The sequence below is a fragment of the Bos javanicus genome, chromosome 16 (assembly GCF_032452875.1).
Source record: "Bos javanicus breed banteng chromosome 16, ARS-OSU_banteng_1.0, whole genome shotgun sequence".
Classification (NCBI taxonomy): domain Eukaryota; kingdom Metazoa; phylum Chordata; class Mammalia; order Artiodactyla; family Bovidae; genus Bos; species Bos javanicus.
In genome coordinates, this window is record NC_083883.1 from 33,221,522 (window position 1) to 33,241,584 (window position 20,063).

At 41.3% G+C, this 20,063-nt stretch overlaps 1 protein-coding gene across 3 annotated transcripts in view; it reads right to left on the reverse strand.

The window, feature by feature from the left end:
* Window positions 1–7,475: 7,475 nt before the first annotated feature.
* The window catches only part of DESI2 (desumoylating isopeptidase 2), a 43,422-nt gene continuing 30,834 nt past the window's right edge, over window positions 7,476–20,063 (reverse strand). For all 3 annotated transcript variants that reach the window (XM_061382468.1, XM_061382469.1, XM_061382467.1), the window contains exons 3-5: window positions 19,566–19,659; window positions 17,916–18,057; window positions 7,476–9,220 (exon numbers count right to left, since the gene is read on the reverse strand). In XM_061382468.1, the coding sequence (XP_061238452.1) occupies window positions 8,987–9,220; window positions 17,916–18,057; window positions 19,566–19,659 (470 nt within the window). In that variant the 3' untranslated portion in view covers window positions 7,476–8,986. The remainder of the gene's footprint in view (window positions 9,221–17,915; window positions 18,058–19,565; window positions 19,660–20,063) is intronic.

The following is a 20,063-nucleotide window of genomic DNA, read 5'->3' on the forward strand; positions in this document are numbered from 1 at the left end:
TAAATATTTTTTTTTAAAATAGGCTAAAGATAGGACAGAACTGTCACAGGGGAAAAAAAAAGTCCCAGAGACATAGATTCTTATCTTATTAATAATCAGGAAAATGCAAATTAAAAGCATAGCTCAGTTCAGTTCAGTTCAGTCGCTCAGTCATGTCCGACTCTTTGCGACCTCATGAATCACAGCACGCCAGGCCTCCCTGTCCATCACCAACTCCCGGAGTTCACCCAGACTCATGTCCATCGAGTCAGTGATGCCATCCAGCCATCTCATCCTCTGTCGTCCCCTTCTCCTCCTGCCCCCAATCCCTCCCAGCATCAGAGTCTTTTCCAATGAGTCAACTCTTCACATGAGGTGGCCAAAGTACTGGAGTTTCAGCTTTAGCATCATTCCTTCCAAAGAAATCCCAGGGCTGATCTCCTTCAGAATGGACTGGTTGGATCTCCTTGCAGTCCAAGGGACTCTCAAGAGTCTTCTCCAACACCACAGTTCAAAGGCATTAATTCTTCGGCGCTCAGCCTTCTTCACAGTCCAACTCTCACATCCATACATGACCACAGGAAAAACCATAGCCTTGACTAGACGGACCTTTGTTGGCAAAGTAATGTCTCTGCTTTTGAATATGCTATCTAGGTTGGTCATAACTTTCCTTCCAAGGAGTAAGTGTCTTTTAATTTCATGGCTGCAGTCACCATCTGCCTAGCTAGATGCCACTTTATGCCTACCAGATTGGCAAACATTGAAGAGTTAGTCAACATGAAATCTTGGCAAGGGTGTGGAGTAAGCGGAATGAAAGTCTTCTGCTTATGGGAGTGCAGAGCGTTACGGCCACCTTGAAAAACAATTTTGGTGCCCAGTGTTGACACGATGATACAAGGACTTTCAGATGATTTGTTAAATAATATATCTAGCAGGGGTTTCGATTTTTCCATCATGCTTATAGGAAAAATGTGCCATGATCCTCTTCCTATCCGTAAGAGAAGTTTTTTTTTCAAGTATCTGTAACTTTTAGGAATACTGGTATCTCACTTACAACATTATAATTGTCAGTGAATTAAGTAAGACAAGCAACCAAATATAGGTTTCTTTGGAGGTTATTTTCACATAGTGGTTATTGTCACAGGATGTGGCAACAATTTCTAGTCATAGAAGTCTACCTAGACTCTGCTGCTTTGAGTTGCAAGACACATTCTGTTGAAGGTTCTTAACCAATCAAGCAGATCCTTTGAATGACTTTTGTGATGTTGAGTGTTGTCTTCCTAGGGATTGTGTGGGAGCTGAGCACAGCTCTTACCTTTGAATAATGAAAAAAATACTTTTCAAGCCCAGGCTCTGAAATTTCATTATATGATATTATAAGACAATAGCTAGCCTGTGGAGCTCTGTTTGACTAGTAGATGAAGAGAGGGCCGAATACGATTTTATTTAATGAAAGTGCAGTAAGAAGAGTATATTTTTTTCCCTAAAAGTTAATAAAGTTGAATGTGCACATTCCCTCCAACTCTGCAGTTCCTCTCCCAGATAAGTGGAAACCCTCCCGCATATTCCCTCCAACCTCAAATTTCCACCCCTAGAGGGACCTTTGTATCTGAGCAGAAGGTATGTCTTAAACAACATTCACAAGAGCATTAGGGCTGTTTCAGTAAATAGCCCAAATGTCCATTAAAAGTAGAATATATATAAAACTGTATTATAGGTATACAGCAGTGAAAGTGAACTATAACTACACACATAAATATGCGCAAATTCAAGAAATATATACAATTTTTTTAAATCACAGGAGAACATATACAAAGTGATTCCATTTATAAAAGTCTTGAAATAGGTAATACCAAATAATATACTGTCTAGGGATGCATAAGTGGGTATGAAAAACTGTTAAAAACAGGAATGATTAACACACGGTTCAGGATAGTGGTCATCCCCTCAGTGGAGGGACAAGGAAGTGACTGTGGAGGGAGATGCAGCTTCCTGCTCATGTTCTATTTTTTTAAGCTGGGTGGTGGGTACAGGGAGGTGTTCATTTCATTATTTTTCAGGCTGAAATATATATGTATGTAAACCAAAATATTATTTATGAGTGAATGGGACTTGAAGGTGCATGAAGTTTTGCTGTGGAGAGAAATTGGGATAAGTTGCCCTGCTAGGGATGAGGGCGTGAAGGGAGACTTTGTCTTGGGTTGTTGGTTTTAGCTGAGAAAGCATGGAACATGTTTTATGCTGATAGGAATGATCCAGTGGAGAAAAGGAAACTGATGTTTCAAAGGAGACAAGGAATAAAGTTGGGGCAAGGCCTTGAGAGATGAGAGGGACCTAGTGATACAGAAGGATTGGCTTTTGGAAACAGTAAGGACGTTTTCCCATTGTAACATGGAGAGTGACTCTGGCTTCAAGCTCTGATGAATATGTAGGTCAAAGAACTGGAAGTTGTGAGATAATAGGAAATAATATGTGTTGGTCCTTGGCCCCGATTCCAAGAACAGAGCTCCTAGAACCCTTGTAAACTCCTGAGTGATAAGAGCACCAGGAGCAGCTTTTGTTCTGTTGAGGCCACTCTGGGTGGGCACCTTATGGCTCCTGGTCTCCAGAAAGACCAAGCCATGACTGCATGAATGCTTAGTTGCTCAGTTGGGTCTGACTCTTGGTGACCCTTACGGATTGTAGCCCACCAGGCTCCTTGGTCCATAGGATTTCCCAGGCAAGGATGCTGGAGTGAGTGGCCATTTCCTTCTCCAGGGGATCTTCCTGACCCAGGCATCAAACCCATCTCCTGTGTGTCCTGCCTTGGCAGGTAGATTCTTTACCACTGAGCCACCTGGGAAGCCCCAAACCATGATTAAAAGCTTGGAATCTTTTCCCGTCATCCCTACCCGAGAAGTAAGAGGAGCTGAAAATGGAGTTAATACTCATCCTAAGTGAAGAAGCCTCCATAAAATCCCAGTAGTATGGGGTTTGGAGATCTTCCAGGTGGCTGAACACATCCACACACCAAGAGGGTGACGCACCTCGGCTCCAAAGGGACAGAAGCTCCCCCGTGCCCTGGATACTCTCAGACCTCACTTTGTATTTCTCTTTATCTGGTTGTTCATTTGTACTTTCTAAATCACATCCTTTAATAAACTGGTATATGAAGTGTTGCTCTGAGTTCTGTGTGTCACTGTAGCAAATCAAACTCAAGGAGGGTGTTGTGGGAACCTCTGATTTGTAGCCAAGCCAGACAGAAATTGTGGGTAACCCGTGGCCCTACGACTAGTGACTGGCATCTGAAGTGGGGGGCACTTTAGTGGGACTGAGCCCTTAACCTGTCAGATTGATGCGATCTCCAGGCAGATAGTGTCAGAACCGAGTTGTAGACCCACCAGCCCCTGTCGTGGAGAACTGCTTGGTCTGGAGAAAACCCCCACACGTTTGGTGATAGAAGTGTCACCAGTAGGGTGTTCTGTGTGACACGAAAGGAGAAACACAGGGGAAGAAGAACCTCCCCCAATACCGAGGTCAACTGCCCGATTTTTTTTTTTAATGATCTGTAGGATCATAAATTTTATTGCTATGTTCAAATTTTAAAATATACTAATAAATATTCATAATGTATTTACATAATTTTAAAGGTCATTTTTTTTTTCAGCTTTTTCTCAAACCTTTTAAAGCATATACATACAACCCGGGTTATAATATCTACAGTACATTTTTAAGTAATACATGTTGTTCTATCTTACTGGTCACTGGTTTTAATATTTTATATTAACTTAATATTTATCAAGCAATGGGCAATTAAATATTTAATATTGGACATTAACTACTTAAGAAGCATGCTCAGCTCAAGCTTTAATGTATTTTAGGTCACTATTCTCGGGTATTTAACAATTCTTCTCTGCTGTTGACCTGTTAGTTTCTTACTCCCTGAAGGAAATATTTTATCACAGTTATTATTTATTGACATAAACAGTATGGTGGAATTGCAAATATTTCTATTTTTTTAAAAAGCAAATTCAAATCCATATTTTAGCTGAGGCCACATATTTTGGGGCCTATTTTTATTAAAATTTTTTTTCTCCTGGAGTTGCTTTCCAACGTTGTGTTAGTTTCTACTGCACAGCAAAGTGGAAATGAACGCATTTCTGAGCTGGAACTGAGAGCAGGCCTTGCTTAACCTTGGGCTTCCCTGGTGGCTCAGTTGGTAAAGAATCCGCTTGCAATGCAGGAGACCTGGGTTAAATCCCTGGGTTGGGAAGATCCCCTGGAAGAGGGCATGGCAACCCGCTCCAGTATGCTTTCCTGGAGAATCGCCATTGACAGAGGAGCCTGGCTGGCTGTAGTCCATGGGGTCGCAGAGTTGGACATGACTGATCCATTAAACACACACTTGCTTAACCTTAGCTTTTCCCTTGGCCTTGACAAGAAAGAAACTTTTCACACTTCCCACTGTAGGAACAAAGTATAATCCTCTTTGGAAGGATCTTCCTTTCGGGGAAACTATCAAAGAGACAAGCTTGAGAGGGCTCAGCAGTTCTCTGGGTTCAGAATCCATAAGGAAGTAGTAGCTGCCTGCCTCTAATCTACTTCTTGCAATGCACAGCATGGAGCATTCATCTTTATTAGCACAGACTTCTGCACACTGAGAACAGAGTCAGTACCTGGGTGATGAGAACTTCGGGAGCAGATAATGGGAGAGAAAAGACCACTGTCCCTCAGTGTATTTGGCATCCTTTCTACAGGTAAGACCAGTTGCTTTACCAGATTGGAGTTGGTAGTCTATTAAAAACCTATTTAGACTTGGGGGAAAGCTCCCCTTTGGTTTCTGTCCTTGAGAACAGATGAGTTGTAGATCATTCCTAGTTAGCAGAGTGAACAGGCATTGACCATTGTTACTTTTTGACTGCATCACGCGGCATGCAGGATCTTAGTTCCCCAGCCAGGGCCTGAACCTGCACCCTCTGTAGTGGAAGCGCAGTCTTACCCACTGACCACCAGAGAGCCCTAGCCACCACTTGTGAAGTTTTTGTTTGTGGAGGGACTAGGTACAAAATGAAGATGAGGGAAGGGTTACCTTGGAGGTGCAGAGAAGAAGAGGTTTGCAAGAAGCTAGGAGCACAGTCACCCAGGGTTGGTGCTAGACGGGCAGTGTGTGTTCAAGGATAGTGGGGGCCATTCCCCCACAGGTGTCTCCCCTGCACTCCTGGCGGAGACAAGAGGGCCTATTCTCCCTCCCCAGCTTTGCCTCCATCCCCTAGAAGTCGGGGCTGGCACTGCTGGGAGCATGTGTGGTTATGCTTTGACCGTTAAGGAGCTGGTCCATGGACCTGAAGTTCAGCAGGAATACAGGAGAGTAAAAGTACAGGCAAATTCAAGAGGAATATACAATGGAGAAGGGCGCACAATGTCTCTGCAGAGCAGACGTGATTCTTGGGTTTAACAAATAACGTCCCTATTGGGTGTAAGAGAGACTACAGAATGCACTGTTCCAATGCGGGGAACAGAGCCAGGTGCTTCTAGACGGGGAGTGTGTTCAGGGGGCGCCCTATCCTTATCCCTACCCGTCTAGAAGCACCTGTAATCTGTAAATGGAGTGTAGCTTTTAAAACTGTATAAACAAAAAAGTAAAAAATTTAAATAAAAATAGTACAGCCCCCCCCCACCCCCCCCACACAAATATATAACATTTGCAGTCTTCTGGAGGTCAGAAAGCACTATAAAACATTTCTTATAAAAGTATTTTTTAATAAATTGATGTATTTCAATGTTGTTAACACGATAGCCCAATGCTATATCAAGGTAGCAAAAGTGAAGATTCCTGGTATTTTTTCATATAAACACTATGAATGACAGTACATTTGCATTCAAATTCACAAGAAATAATCTTCAGGTTCATGAAGATTCTCCAACTGCTGTAACCCTTTCAAACAGCGAAGATGTGTATTGACTGGGTAGACAAGGAAAGTCTAATGACTGAGCTGCACGCTAAACCATACTGAAGGGAAGGGCTACAATGGCAGTATGGCCAATTTGCTGAACAGAACCCAAGCCTTTTAAACTTAGTCATTGAAAGAAAATACAGCATGTATCAAAATTACAGAGTATCTTATAGAAATGGAGCCATAAGACGACACACAGATGAGAGCCCTGAAGCAGTGAAAATGTTTCTACCCGTTTTGTGATGGAAAGAAGCCATGTATACAGAGGCCCGCAGCTGTCTGTAGGGTTGAATCTCCTCATACACGCAATGCTATCAATTGGCGAAAACCAGAATTCCCTGCTCTGTACAAATGCTGGTGAAGGTAACTTGCACTATTGCTGTGGGTCAGAGCAACAGTGGGCTGGATTTCAGGCATCAAGTGGAGGCTCTCTTTACTGCCGCATCACTGCCTTCTACCACTCCACAGGCCACGCTTTCCAAAACTGATGCCCACTTCTTAGGGTTGAAAAGAGAAAAAAAATGAAACCAAAGGGCACTGAGAACAAACAGCAGAAACCAGCAGCTCCTGGCCCTCTTTAACACTATTACTGTCCAACCCACCATGAGAAATGTGTTTCACTTGGTTACAGCTACAAAGAGAACATCTGATGCCATCGTATCACATGTATCTTAATGACCTGGTTTTTTATACAGGATTTTTCTTAACAAAAATCAGGTTGAGAACAAGAGGCTTTTCCTTCAAGGGCAAGGGCAAGTGGCTAAATGCTAGTTAATTAAATTCATCCTCAATTTTGAACTGCAGTGAACAAAAGGACTTAAATGAGATTTTCTAAAGACACTTATTTTCTCAACCTCAAGTACAATTAGACTGCCAACAATCTCATGTCCAGAATTTTATGGGCTGATTCTACGATAATTGGCCTTTTAGGCCATTATTTATTTTTACTAAGACCCTTTACACTATTTTTAAACCCCAGTTGCTGCAGATGAAAACAAATACAACAAAATCACAATAAAATCATTTGTGTGCTGAGGTGCTGGAATCTGGATGAGCAAAGGTAGAAGGTTCCTGGCTACTCACCAAGAAGTGCCTCAACAATGGCCACTCCTTCATGGGTGTCAGCAGCACAGACTTGAAATCGTGTATATTTGAATGGATAAGAAGAAAACTGGAATCCACCAAATTATTTTTTTAAAATATCCCAAGCAACTGCACTAAACATTTATCACTAACCTGAGTTTTAGGTTAGGATAGGACTCTTCTTTGAGTGAACTGATTCACTATCAGAGTCTTTGCATTTTATTCTCAATTTCACTTTTAGACCTGAACCGAGTCAATGTCTCATAACAATCATATATTCCTTTCTGGCCCATCTCCTAAAACAAGTGCTCTGCCCCTCTCAAAGAACTGAGAATAACTCATAAAGGCTTTCCTCTCCAGAAGCAGAACAGTCAAAAGCGTGATTAGGTTAAGTGGCTTCATTTTCCTCAGGTCAAACCCAAGGTTTATTTTCCCTATGAACAGGGTGTGCTTTATTTGATAAAACGACTCAAAATCAGCTTATGGAAAAGTTAAAAATGTAGTTTACTGAAAGATATGTATCTTTACAAAGAGTAATAGCAAACAATCCCATCTAGAAGTTTAAATAAATGTAGATGATTTTAAAACTAACAATATATATAAAGCTGAAGTCACTGCCTTGGATAATTTATACACTGCATCCAATATTTTATATAGGACATTCATTCTTAAGGCAGAAAAATTGAATCTGACATGTAATGACTTGGCTCTTACATCCAAGGGTCAAACTGGGAGTAGACGTGAGCAGACAGACTCCTTGCTAATGAGGACCTATCTGCGGTGACAACTTCGTTCTTAGAGTAGGTTATGTAAGACACACACATTTGGGAGAACAGAAAAAGACGAAGTCTAAGACACATAAATATGTGTTTTCCACACGAGGTCAATGTGACTAGGCTTTCTATTACGAGGTGAAACTACTCCCATAACAAACTAACAAACTTCAACATAGTCTTTCTGGTAGGGAACATAAAATGCTTAAAATATCCAAGTATTCACTTTTTTGGAAAGTGTTCATTTAGACTCTAGTTTTCAAGATGTAGTATAAAAGGTAGCCTGAATAGTTAAAAGCAGTTGAATGTCAACTCACACTGCTACTCAGAAGGCTACCACTAAGGATACTCCTGCCCCACGTACAAAATCCTGTGCGGGGAGGAAATCGATATATACTAAAATAAAAATGAAGCCCCCCAACCAATGCATGTGCAAAAACACTTGTTACCAGCAAGAGTATCTTTAACGAAAAACATCTTACAGAATCAGAGGCATCAAAGCCAGACTGACACGAGAGTGCACCACCCTGTGGAGGTGGACGGATATTTGGGATGAAAGCAACCGTTCAGCGGGAACCTTGGGAGATGTGCTACTCGGAGTGGAAGGCGCGCTAAGAGCACCCGGGCTCGGGCACCTCTCACGCAGACCAAGGTCCTGAGCCCTTAGGGCTGTGTGTGCTCCTTCACCTCTGTGCATCCTGGTGCCCAAAGGGTAACAAGAACAAAGACAAACCTAAAAGACAATTCTTAAGCAGGTCACGGTGACGGTAACTGTGTAAGTACCTTCCTCTGTGCCTATGACGTATGCCGTAGCTCGGGCAAGGGTCAGAAGTGTACAAAGATTACCTGCCTAAGTTCTGAAGACATGATTTTCTTCTTTCATGGTGGCAGAAGTCCATGCGAGATTTGTAAACAGTGATACAAAATACTGTAAACATAACTTAACAGAGCTTGTATAAAACAGAAGAAGTAAATCCAAATTTACAAGTGGGTAAAAAAAACAGAGGGCAGCTTCATACAAAGTTCTCCCTCCTGCGCCAAGTGATTTCTTTGTTTTGTTTTGTTTTTGATTACAAATATAATCCTGAGCTGAAAAACTGGGATTTGGGGGAGAGCCATCTTTGCATACAAAATATCCAAAGGACGTTTATTCTTTTACTTTTCTCTAGTGATAGTCAACTGCCACAGACAGTTCTGAATGTGTGACTTTGGAGACATTTATAGTTTGGTGTGGCGCCCAGGTCTGGAGCCCGCGGTGGTGCTGGCCATGGAAGCCGAGGCTGCAGCGTCCTCTGCTTCCTCCAGTTCGTCCTGGAGCTCCTGGCTGACACTGGACTGCAGGGCTGCGGGCGTGAGCCACTCCTTTGGGAGGCAACTCTGTAGAAAAGGTATACAGGAGCTGAAGTAGGCAAGCCGATTGATCCAGCGAGGAATCTCTTTCCCACAGAGAATCTACAGGGGAGAAGAAGCGTAGCATTAGGTGAGTGAGTGAGGTTATCTGGTCCGCTGCCAAGGAGTGGAGGGTCAGGGAGGCAGGCGGATATGTAGAAAAGCCACTGCTCCATATCCTTTGGTGCTGCTATTTCCAACCTTCGATGACAAGCCGCTCCCTAACTCAGAAGCCTGGGGTCTCCCTATTGTCAGCTCCGTCCCTTCTTTTCTGAAGAACTTTGCTAAGCTGCTTATTTTTTACATCTATAAAATCAAGCTAATTCCATTTAGTTCCTTTCTTTCTTTGCTCTTTGCAACTGCTTGGAGATGCTTGTAGAAGTATTTTGAACACAGAAGAAAAGACGTGTGAAAGAAGATATTAGTCAAGTACCAGGAACGCCAGGCAGTTCTCATCCTTATCCTCAAAACTTGTAAGCTCCATCTTTTTCCAACTGCAAATAGTATGAACTAGGTCTTCTATAATACTAACTTTATTACCCTCCTTTCCTTCCACAGCCGAAACTGGGCTTAACTAGGCCATGCTTTATTGTCCCTGTGGTGGTGTTGCCTCCAACCATGTCAAAGATTATAATCATTGTAATAATGATAATTATGACCCAGAAGTGAAGTATCAGCTAGTTTAGCTTCGCTGGTTTTGAAGTATCTTATGTCCAAAAATTAGCTAAAATGTAAATAAGCCTGTAATCAAGCAATGTGACACTTTAGCCCTCTGCCTTAATGGCTTCATTTAAACACTATGTCTCTGTCTTAACCGAGGGTGGTCTCTCTGGGGGGAAAGTAGAAAGTTTTGATCATTTTTGATTACACTGCCTGGAAGCCCTGAGAGGCAGACAGTACTTAAACATACTTCAAGAATGTGCATGAAGTAGATCTGGGGGAAAGCTGAGCAATGACCTTATATTATTCCATTCCTATCTGTTTATTCTAAAAAACACAGGCAAACAAGTATTCCATTATATTTTACACCCAAGACATAATTAGGGGGATTTGTATATTTGAAGGTTACCACAGAAGTGGTGACTAGGAATAGTTAGGTTAATATAATAAGCAATTGTTGACTATCCAAGTGTTTTTCTTCATTCACCTTCCTAAATCCTGATTTTATTTCTCTATGTATGAATGTACTTTATGGAAAGCTGACTTCATCTCAACATCCAGAGCTGGCTAGATTAACCTAAAACAGAGTTCTGTAAACTAAAGCCATCTGTTTTTATAAATAAAAATTTTACTGTAACACAGCCATGCCCCTTCATTTTTTTTATGGCCTACGCTTCTTAGGCTACCATGGCAGAGACAGAATGGAATCCAGGAATAGTTGTCCACAGGCCTAAAATATTTACTATATGACTCTTTCAGTAAATGTGTGCAGATCCTCGATCAAGCCAATGTCTTTTATTAACCTTTGAGTCAAGATTCGTAAGTAGGTCATTGAGCACTGTAACTTGAATTCTTAAAATGAAATAAACTGTAGATAATAGGGTATCTGTGATACTTGTTTTAATTATGTATACATATCTAGATCATGATGTAAAATATATTTCTTACTGTGGAAAGTGATCAAAAAATATTTGATTCACATAACAAAATTACTTTTGCATTTAAGCATCAATTTGGTAATCTCTCTTTCTAGGAATTTACTGAAAAGAGGTATGAACAGGGTTACTAATTACAGCACTGTTTGTAATAGCCAAAGACTAAAAATAACCCAAATGTCATTAATAGGAAACTGACATTTTGGCACATCCAAACAAGGAGTATCATTCAGCTGTTACAGAATAAACTCCATGCTACAATGTGAAGTGAAAAAAAAAGTAGAGAAACGTATGTATAGGATGCTCCCCAAATGTAATGGTGGACAGGCACAGATTAAGTATCCACATTCCCATTCTAAAAGGGAGAACATGGAAGGAAGGAAGGAATTATTAGTCCTAAGCAATTTCAAAATCTGACTGGGCGACCTCCATTAGGTTTCAAGGCTTGGGACTAATCCTCTGTGGTCCTCAGTTCTGTTGTCTGGGCCCATGAAATCATCCTTTCTCACCAGCCTGTTTCCTGCCTATAGAATCTGAGAATCCAAGAGTCATCTTTCATTTTGTCCTTTCTCTGTCCCTTTTATTCCAAGCTGGCAGTGTTTCTACTAACGTAACAACCTCAAAAATGTTGAGTCTCCTGTGTACATCATGGGATTCACTCTACGAGGTATGAGGTTCCTCTGTAGATCTCTCCTGGAAGATTCCATTTCTACTCCTGATTTCCCGAGATGGTTCAAAGGATACAGGAGTCGAATCTTTAATCTCTTCAGCAGCAGTTACCCAGTCACACCCTTGGGCCTTCTCTCTACAATATGCTTTCCTAACAGAAAAGCCCCTACTTTTACCATCTTTTCCACCTGGACATGCCAAACAATTCCAAATCATTAAGTTCTGACTCCTGTGTCGCTGAACTTTTCTTTCTTTATTTTATCTTTCTTTGTTCATTTCTTTTTTTCCGTCTGTGCATAAGCAGAAAGAATACCTTGAACACTTTGCTTGGAAATCTCATCAGCTAAATATTCAAGTTTAATGCTTACAGTTAGTTCTGCTTTCCACAAAACTGCTGGACAAAATTCAGCTAAGCTTCCTGTCACTATATAACAAAGATTTCCTTTCCTCTAATTTCCAATAACATGTTCCTTATTTCCTTCTGAGCCCTCACCAGCAGCACCTTTAATATCTGTATATTCAGTATTTCTGCTCTGTTCAAGGTAATCCAGGTTTTTTCTATCAAACTCCTCATTATTGCTCCAGCCTTTACCAATCACCTAATTCTAAAACCACCTGCACATTGGTAAAGGTATTGTTATAGTGGCCCATCTCCAGGTACCAACATCTGTACTGGTTCCCTGTGGCAACTTTAACAAACTATCAGAAACTCAGTGGCTAAAACAATTCAATATTTTCTCTTACAGTTCTAAAGGCCAAGGAAGAAGGGTGGAGGGGAGTGGATATTGAGAAGTTAGAAAGCTATGAACACATTTTGTTTTTTCTTTCTCCCACATTTGACTGTGGAACCATGAAAAGACTTTATAAACACAAAATTAAACAAAAAAGCACCCCCCAACCAAAAAGATCAATGAAACAAGGACCCTGTGTAGAAAACTGGTGGCATAACCACACAAGAAAAAAATTATTTCAACTAACTACAAAACACTGTTACTTTTATTGAGCCATACTCTAATAAAAACAGAACTGCAAAAAGCTTCTACTTTTCAGTAGTCATATTGCTGGTGGCAGTGGTTATACTATTACTCTAAGGTTGTGGCTCAGACGGTAAAGCGTCTGTCTACAATGTGGGAGACCCAGGTTCGATCCCTGGGTTGGGAAGAGCCCCTGGAGAAGGAAATGGTAAGCCACTCCAGTACTCTTGCCTGGAAAATCCCATGGACAGACAAGCCTGGTAGGCTACAGTCCATGGGGTCGCAAAGAGTCGGACATGACTGAGCGACTTCACTTTCACTTTCAAGGTTGTTTTAGGTATAAAGGGATTAAAATGAATGGGTAATTATGTTGTTGTTGAGAAATGGGATTTGATACCTGGCATAGCAAAATACAGATATACTATTGATAAGGTTAAGTAAAAATCCTATAGCCTGAATTTTAAGTAGAAACATCACTATGAAATTGTAAAAAAGTCCTAGCTCTGTCTACTGCAGGGAAAAAAAAAAAAAAAAACCTAGAAACTATCACCAACGCACTAGCAAGGAGCAACCCTAATGCCCAGATTAAGATTTCTAAATATTTATGGAGAAGGCAATGGCACCCCACTCCAGTACTCTTGCCTGGAAAATCCCATGGACGGAGGAGCCTTGAAGGCTGCAGTCCATGGGGTCGCTGAGGGTCAGACAGGACTGGGCGACTTCACTTTTACTTTTCACTTTCCTGCTTTGGAGAAGGAAATGGCAACCCACTCCAGTGTTCTTGCCTGGAGAATCCCAGGGACGGCGGAGCCTGGTGGACTGCTGACTATGGGGTCGCAGAGAGTCGGACATGACTGAAGTGACTTAGCAGCAAATATTTACTAGAAGGAAACAGTTCTGAGGTAGGAAATACATAGATGAGCCTGTAATATCTCATTATACCAAAACCCAAGAAGGCTATTAAAGATGAACAAGGTCAGGGTGGGATGAACTGGGACTGACATATATATACTACTATGTATACAACAGATCGGAGAAGGCAATGGCACCCCACTCCAGTACTCTTGCCTGGAAAATCCCATGGACGCAGGAGCCTGGTAGGCTGCAGGCCATGGGGTCACTGAGGGTCGGACACGACTGAGCGACCACTTTCATTTTTCACTTCCCTGCATTGGAGAAGGAAATGGCAACCAGTGTTCTTGCCTGGAGAATCCCAGGGACGGGGGAGCCTGGTGGGCTGCCGACTATGGGGTCGCACAGAGTCGGACACGACTGAAGTGACAGCAGCAGCAGCATACGACAGATAGCTAACGAGGACCTACTGTGCAGCACAGGGTACACTACTCAATGCTCTGTGGTGACCTAACGGGAACGAAACCCAAAGAGGGGACATACGTATACGTACAGCTGATTTACTTTATCGTACGGCAGACACTAACATACACAACATAAAGCAACTAAACGCCAATAAAATTGTTTTAAAAAATTAGCATCATATCAAAAGACTCAGAAGCTGACTGAGAGAGAATCCCATCGATAAAAAATAGGACAAGGACAATAACTGCACTGAACTGAAATATATCAATTATTTTTGAATCTGGGGGGGGGGGGCGGAATCTATAGTTATACTACATTCTGAAAAAAATCTGTTACCTTTGGAGAATGCTAGGGAACTGTATCAGGAGCCCCCAAGACCATTTCCAGGTTAGATGATTTGCTGAGGGGACTCACAGGACTTGGCATATAGTTGTATTCATAGCTATGATTTATTGCAGTAAAAAGAATACAAAATTAGCAAAAAAAAAAAAAAAAAAGGCACAGGGCGAAGTCCAGAGGAAATCAGGCACAGGCTTTCAAAGGTCCTCTTCACAGTGGAGTCACATAGGATAAGAAGCTGTGACAACACACATGGAATGTTTATTACTAGGGGAACATGAGAGACCTAATGTCTAAGGTTTTTATATGCTATGCTATGCTAAGTCACTTCAGTCGTGTCCAACTCTGTGCGACCCCATAGATGGCAGCCACCAGGCTCCCCATCCCTGGGATTCTCCAGGCAAGAACACTGGAGTGGGTTGCCATTTCCTTCTCCAATGCATGAAAATGAAAAGTGAAAGGGAAGTCGCTCTCTCGTGTCCGACTCTTAGTGACCCCATGGACTGCAGCCCACCAGGCCCCTCCATCCATGGGATTTTCCAGGCAAGAGTGAGTACTGGAGTGGGGTGCCACTGCCTTCTCCGAGGTTTTTATATAGGCCTGGTCATATAGGCACCCTTTCCTAGCATGTACTTAAGCCTCCCAGAACCAAAGCAGGGCTTTAGCATTAGTCGCACTCACACACACAGTTCAGGTACATGAGCCCTTAATCTGCGGGAGTCTGGGGCAGGTGAGACCCTCCTGAAAACCAAGTTCTTAGAGGCAGCCAAGGATGACTCTGTATGCAGGTGTTTTTAAGGACAGCAGTCTCCAGGCTGCTTGGTTTACTTTTCTCGCACAGTTTACCCCTCAGCCAAGCTGTCACAGTAGAAATGATCAGAGGACCCCCTGTGGCACTGAGACCAACTTGAAGAACTGAGCTCAGTTGCACTCTTGAGGGGTGCCAGACTTACCCAGTTGAAATAAACTCCATTAAACCATCAAAGTTTAAGTTTCAGTATGAGCTTTCTTCATCTGGTCTAAGGTATCAATTTAGGCACAGCACAATGCTGGCCAGTAAGGTGAAGTTGACCTGAAAGATCTTCCAGGGCCGAAGCAATGTCATGATAGTCAGGGTGCGCACAGAAGGAGAATACCAGAGGGCACCACCAGAAGCTAAGCTCACGGACTCAGGGCACTCTCAGCAGGGCAAACATGAGTCAGGCAGCACAGGGTTAACAAGGCCCCAGGTGCTTTCTCACTGTGGTGAGCACTGTGGGCCTGTTACAGACAGAACATCTGCATCCCCTCAAAAGTCCTGTGGAAATTGTAGCCCTCACTGTGCTGGTCTTTGGGGGTGGGGCCTCTGGGAGGTAATCAGGTCAGGAGTGGTGTAAGCAGCCTTATAGAAGAGATGTGGGAGCTTCTGCACTGCGTCCACCGGGTGAGGACACAGCGAGAAGATGGCCTGTGGACCAGGAAGCAGGCCTCTCGCCAGGCCCTGAGGTCGGCCAGCTCCTTGACCTGGGACTTCCAAGCCTCCAGAACTGGGAGAAATAAATTCTTATTGTTTACAAGCCACCAGTCTACAATATTTTGTTGCAGCAGCCCAAATGGACAGGGCCCTCTGCTCCAGTCTGAAAAATGAGCTGCATCTTGGTTCAGAGGGACTGCCTGAAGGCACTCAGTCCCAAACAGTTCTTTCTGTACATGACACGAGGTGATCAGCCTTGTGAGTGTGGAAGACATCTGCTCATGTTCGGCGTGGGGAGCGCAGGAGCGAGGCCCACCTTCTGCTGTCCCTGAGCCAGTGCTGTCACTGTGATTACAAGCTCAGTGGCCTGTTTGAATTCAAAGTGCCTGCAGCAGCTGAGGCAGGCAGAATGAAAAGCTCTTCCTCAGGGAGAGGGAAAAGATTATTAATGCCTTCACCCATCCTGGTCTCCTCAGGGGCCAGGGTTTTCTTTTGTTGTTGTTGTTACAAAATCAGTATGTCACATTCAGCAATCGTAACTTCATATTAAAAAAAGAATGCCCCACTCTCCCCCAGACCTTTTGTCTGGATCTGGAAGGGAAGTATATACAAGGAACACAAGAGTTTTCAGAGGAAACATTTTTATATAATTTAACCAGCTATATGCATTATGTTAGAAATCAGTCAGGATTAAATCCTGAATTTCCAGAAAATTTCAAAATGGGTTTCTATAGCCAACACCTCCTTTCCTCCTGGTCATTTATCTAGTGAATGGTCTAGAAAAGATCCCTCTGAGTCTGGGGATGGCTGCACGTGGTAATCAAGCTACCTTATTCAGGTGGGTGCTCCAGGAGACAGGTGGGAGAAAAGCAGAGTTGTTAGGTGAGCTCTCCGTTGCTGCAAACTGCAATGAATTCTGATACTCAATTCTGATACTCATGAAGGGGCCTGCACTGAAACACCCCGGGGATGGGGTTGAAAGTAAGTTCTGTTAGGAGTGGTCCTAGGGAGGAGGGGTCACAGGCCTAGTGATGTGGTCTCCCCTAACTTGCAGCTTTTGGCAACAATCACCAAGTCAGGAATGCAATCAGTCTCTGTCTGAGAAATACAGAGCTGGTCAGCAGCTCGATTTCAAATGGTCCCGATGGAGGAAAAGCCCCTTTCTGTGGACACCTGCAACACGGTTCAGTCAACATCCATGGTGTGTATCTTACAAACATGCCACTGGTCCTCAGAAAACAACTGGCAAGGCACAGCAACAGTGAGCTATAGCCCTGTTTGGAAGCTATGCTGGGGAAGCCAGGAGGGCAGTGAAAAGGGCCAGCTAGCTAAGCAGCTCTGCAGAGGTCACTGAAACTGCAGCTCATTTTCTCCTTTACATATTTCACAATTCCTGTGGTACTTGATGTGGCCACTGCGACCATCTGCTAAGCATCAGGAAGCTGGGAAGCGGTTTCAAGTGCCATTTAATTCTCCAGATCTTGTTTTATAATCTTTTAACTTTCTTCCCTCCGTTTTCTTTTTTAAGTTCCTTTACTTTGGATCTACTTTAGGTTTTCTGCTTGGCACCCAAGAACTGGGAAGGCAAATAAGTGCCTATGTGATGACTGGCAGAGTGAAACTTCTAGATAAGAGAAATGAATCACTTATTAATAAGTAAGAGCCAGAAAAAAGTTGAAGTTGGCAACTAAAAGTTAGGAAAAGAGAAATCTTATTGGTTAAGAAGTGGAAGTCACTTAGGCATTAATTTTTTATGATTTTTCCCCCCAATCCCCTTGGCATTAATTTAAATGAAAATATAAGGCTGTAATAAAATAAATTAGAATAAGAAGCGACTCATTATTGTACTCACTCTACACACTTGCTAGGTCATGACTAGACTTACAATTTAAAACTGTGCTGACTCTAAATGAACTTTTATGGTTGAGAGTCGGAGCAGGGGAGGATAGTAAAGGAGTTTGGGATGGACATGTACACACTGCTGTATTTAAAATGGATAATCAACAAGGTCCTCCTATATATAGCACAGGGAACTCTGCTCAATGTTATGTGGCAGCCTGGACAGGAGGGAGAGTTTGGAGGAGAACAGATACATGTACATGTACGGCTGAGTCCCTTCGCTGTTCACCTGAAGCTATCACAACATTGTTAATCGGCTGTACTCCAATACAAAAGAAAAATATAATTAAAAAGAATTGAATGCATAAAGTAAAAAAAAACCCAAACTATGCTGACTCTAAAGTTACCAACTTTGGAAAGGTCACTCATATATAATAGTTACAGAAAAGAAATAAAATACCATATATTGCATAATGTAAATAAACAGAAAAAAATAACTTGCTAAATATAGTGGGGCAGTAAGTATATGAGTAAATGTTATTTATTTGAAGAACTTTTAGAATAAAATTTACCTCTGATAAAGCCGAAGAAAAGTGATTGCAATTTTTATGCATCAAATGATAGGCATTGCCTTTGTATTCTTTTCCCAATTCTTCCACAATTTTTTCTATATCATCTTCTAGGAAGTCAGTGCTCCCTAAAACAACAGCTTCTCTTAAAGAAAAAAAAGGAAAAAGAAAAAAAGAATATAGCTGTGTGAGTTGTATTATAGGCATGCTTAAAGACTTATTTCCAGAAATGTTTATTTCCAGGAATATTATGATGGGTGTTTAACAAAGCAGGGTTAATGTAATAAGACTAAAAAGTAAATGAGGTATTTTAATAATCTGATTATTTTAGTTTCTACTTTTTAAAAGCAATGAACTCTTAAGTATACCACTTCTAAATAAAACAAACTCAAAATAAGTCATTCCCCTTATTAAACAGTATTATAGTAAAAATGTAATACCACAGTTATTTTTATTACTATTGCATTAGAATTTACATTACTAGAGCACCAGATCCACGCTGCAAATATTCTTGCTTAATTACAGCTGCCATCAAATAGCTGGTCATAGTCTCACTTAAAAATAATCTTTTAAGTTACCTGCCACTGGGCTGCAGTGAGATCAACTTCCAAATGACTAATTTTAAAAAAAGGCATAAAAACAAACCCGTTCTAAACAATACACCAAACCAAAAAACAAACCAACCCCCCACCACTTCTAAACTACTACCCTGGAAATGCAATAGACATCATTCAACAGAGAGTACAATTTTAGTCAGATTCAAGTTAGAATCCAAGAAAGCTGACGACACTCAGAAAATCCTTTTACCTAGGAGTTTTGGCGAAAGGGAGACCTAACAGATGGATTCAGGCTGGCATTATAGCACTTACGTGTGTAAATATTTCAAATTGGTTATAGGCTAAGAGAACCATTAACTCAGTAGTGATAAAAGGGAATAGCCTTATACTGAATTTCAGTGTTATAACCTCATGTCATTATTTTTCACTTGGAAACTATTATAGGCCTAGAAGTTTCTTTAAAGCTCCTTGAAACTAAGATTCTAAATATCACTTTAAATATAAAACTTAATTAAGGAATGACAATTTGATTATCAGCATTAGCAGTAGGTTTTCGGTGCTTTTTACTACTCCCAAGGCTCCAGAGTACACTCATATCCATACATTTTAGGTCTATCAATGCATATAATACCTTAACAATACTTTCTCGGCTAATCTATTCAGATTATTTTAGTTATTTCAAGTTTATAAATAGTGTCTCTTTCACTGGGAAAATGAAGAGGTTTTTAAGAGTGTTAGGTAGGTCACAATCTTTCCTCCATCTCCCTCCAAATAGGAGACTGAGGGAAGCAATCATTAGATAGGAAAGTCTGTTAAAGCAAAGTCTTACATTAAGGTAAAAACATTTGTAAAGCAGATAAAATAACTTCCGTGGGTCCTCAGTAAGAGCAACAGACTAGCTTCTTTCAGGCACTTTATCTGGCTGATTACTATCTTTACACGACTTAGATTTGATTTTAAAGCGTTAGCAACTAAAACAACATTGAAGAAACATTTTAACTTGCTATATTTTTAAATCTACAGAATGAATTCTGTATGCCTGAATACAAGTTTTGGCACCTAAGACAGTGTAATAAAAATTATCCTCCCTACTTACTTAAATTTAAATGTTTCTCCTAGTTCAGAAGCATTTCCTGGGGAAATTTCAAATATTCCAGAAAAGGGATAAGGATGGCCACCATAAGCAAATTCTGAAAAGAGAAAACTCATGATTCTTAGTATTTATCACATAAAATTTAACCAGTATGCTGAATTAGATTTAATAAATGATGAAGATAATAATGATACCATCTAAATATTTTCAATTTAGTAATGCTTTCACAAACATCTCATTTAGCTATTACTTGTATAGAACAGTTGACGCAAGACTTGAAACTCTAATAAAAGATGCTCCAAGGTAATTCTGACTTCCATGTTTACTTTATAATGGCTAGAGGAGAGTGCCTAACACTCAAAAGAGAAAAAAGTTCCAGTGTTTCCCTATCACACCGAAGTATGTAGGTGGTCAGTTCAGTGTTGTGCCATTTAAAAATTAAAGTGGTCAAATTTCAAACTTGTATTTTACTGGAAAAACTGTCTAATAACAATGAGTTTT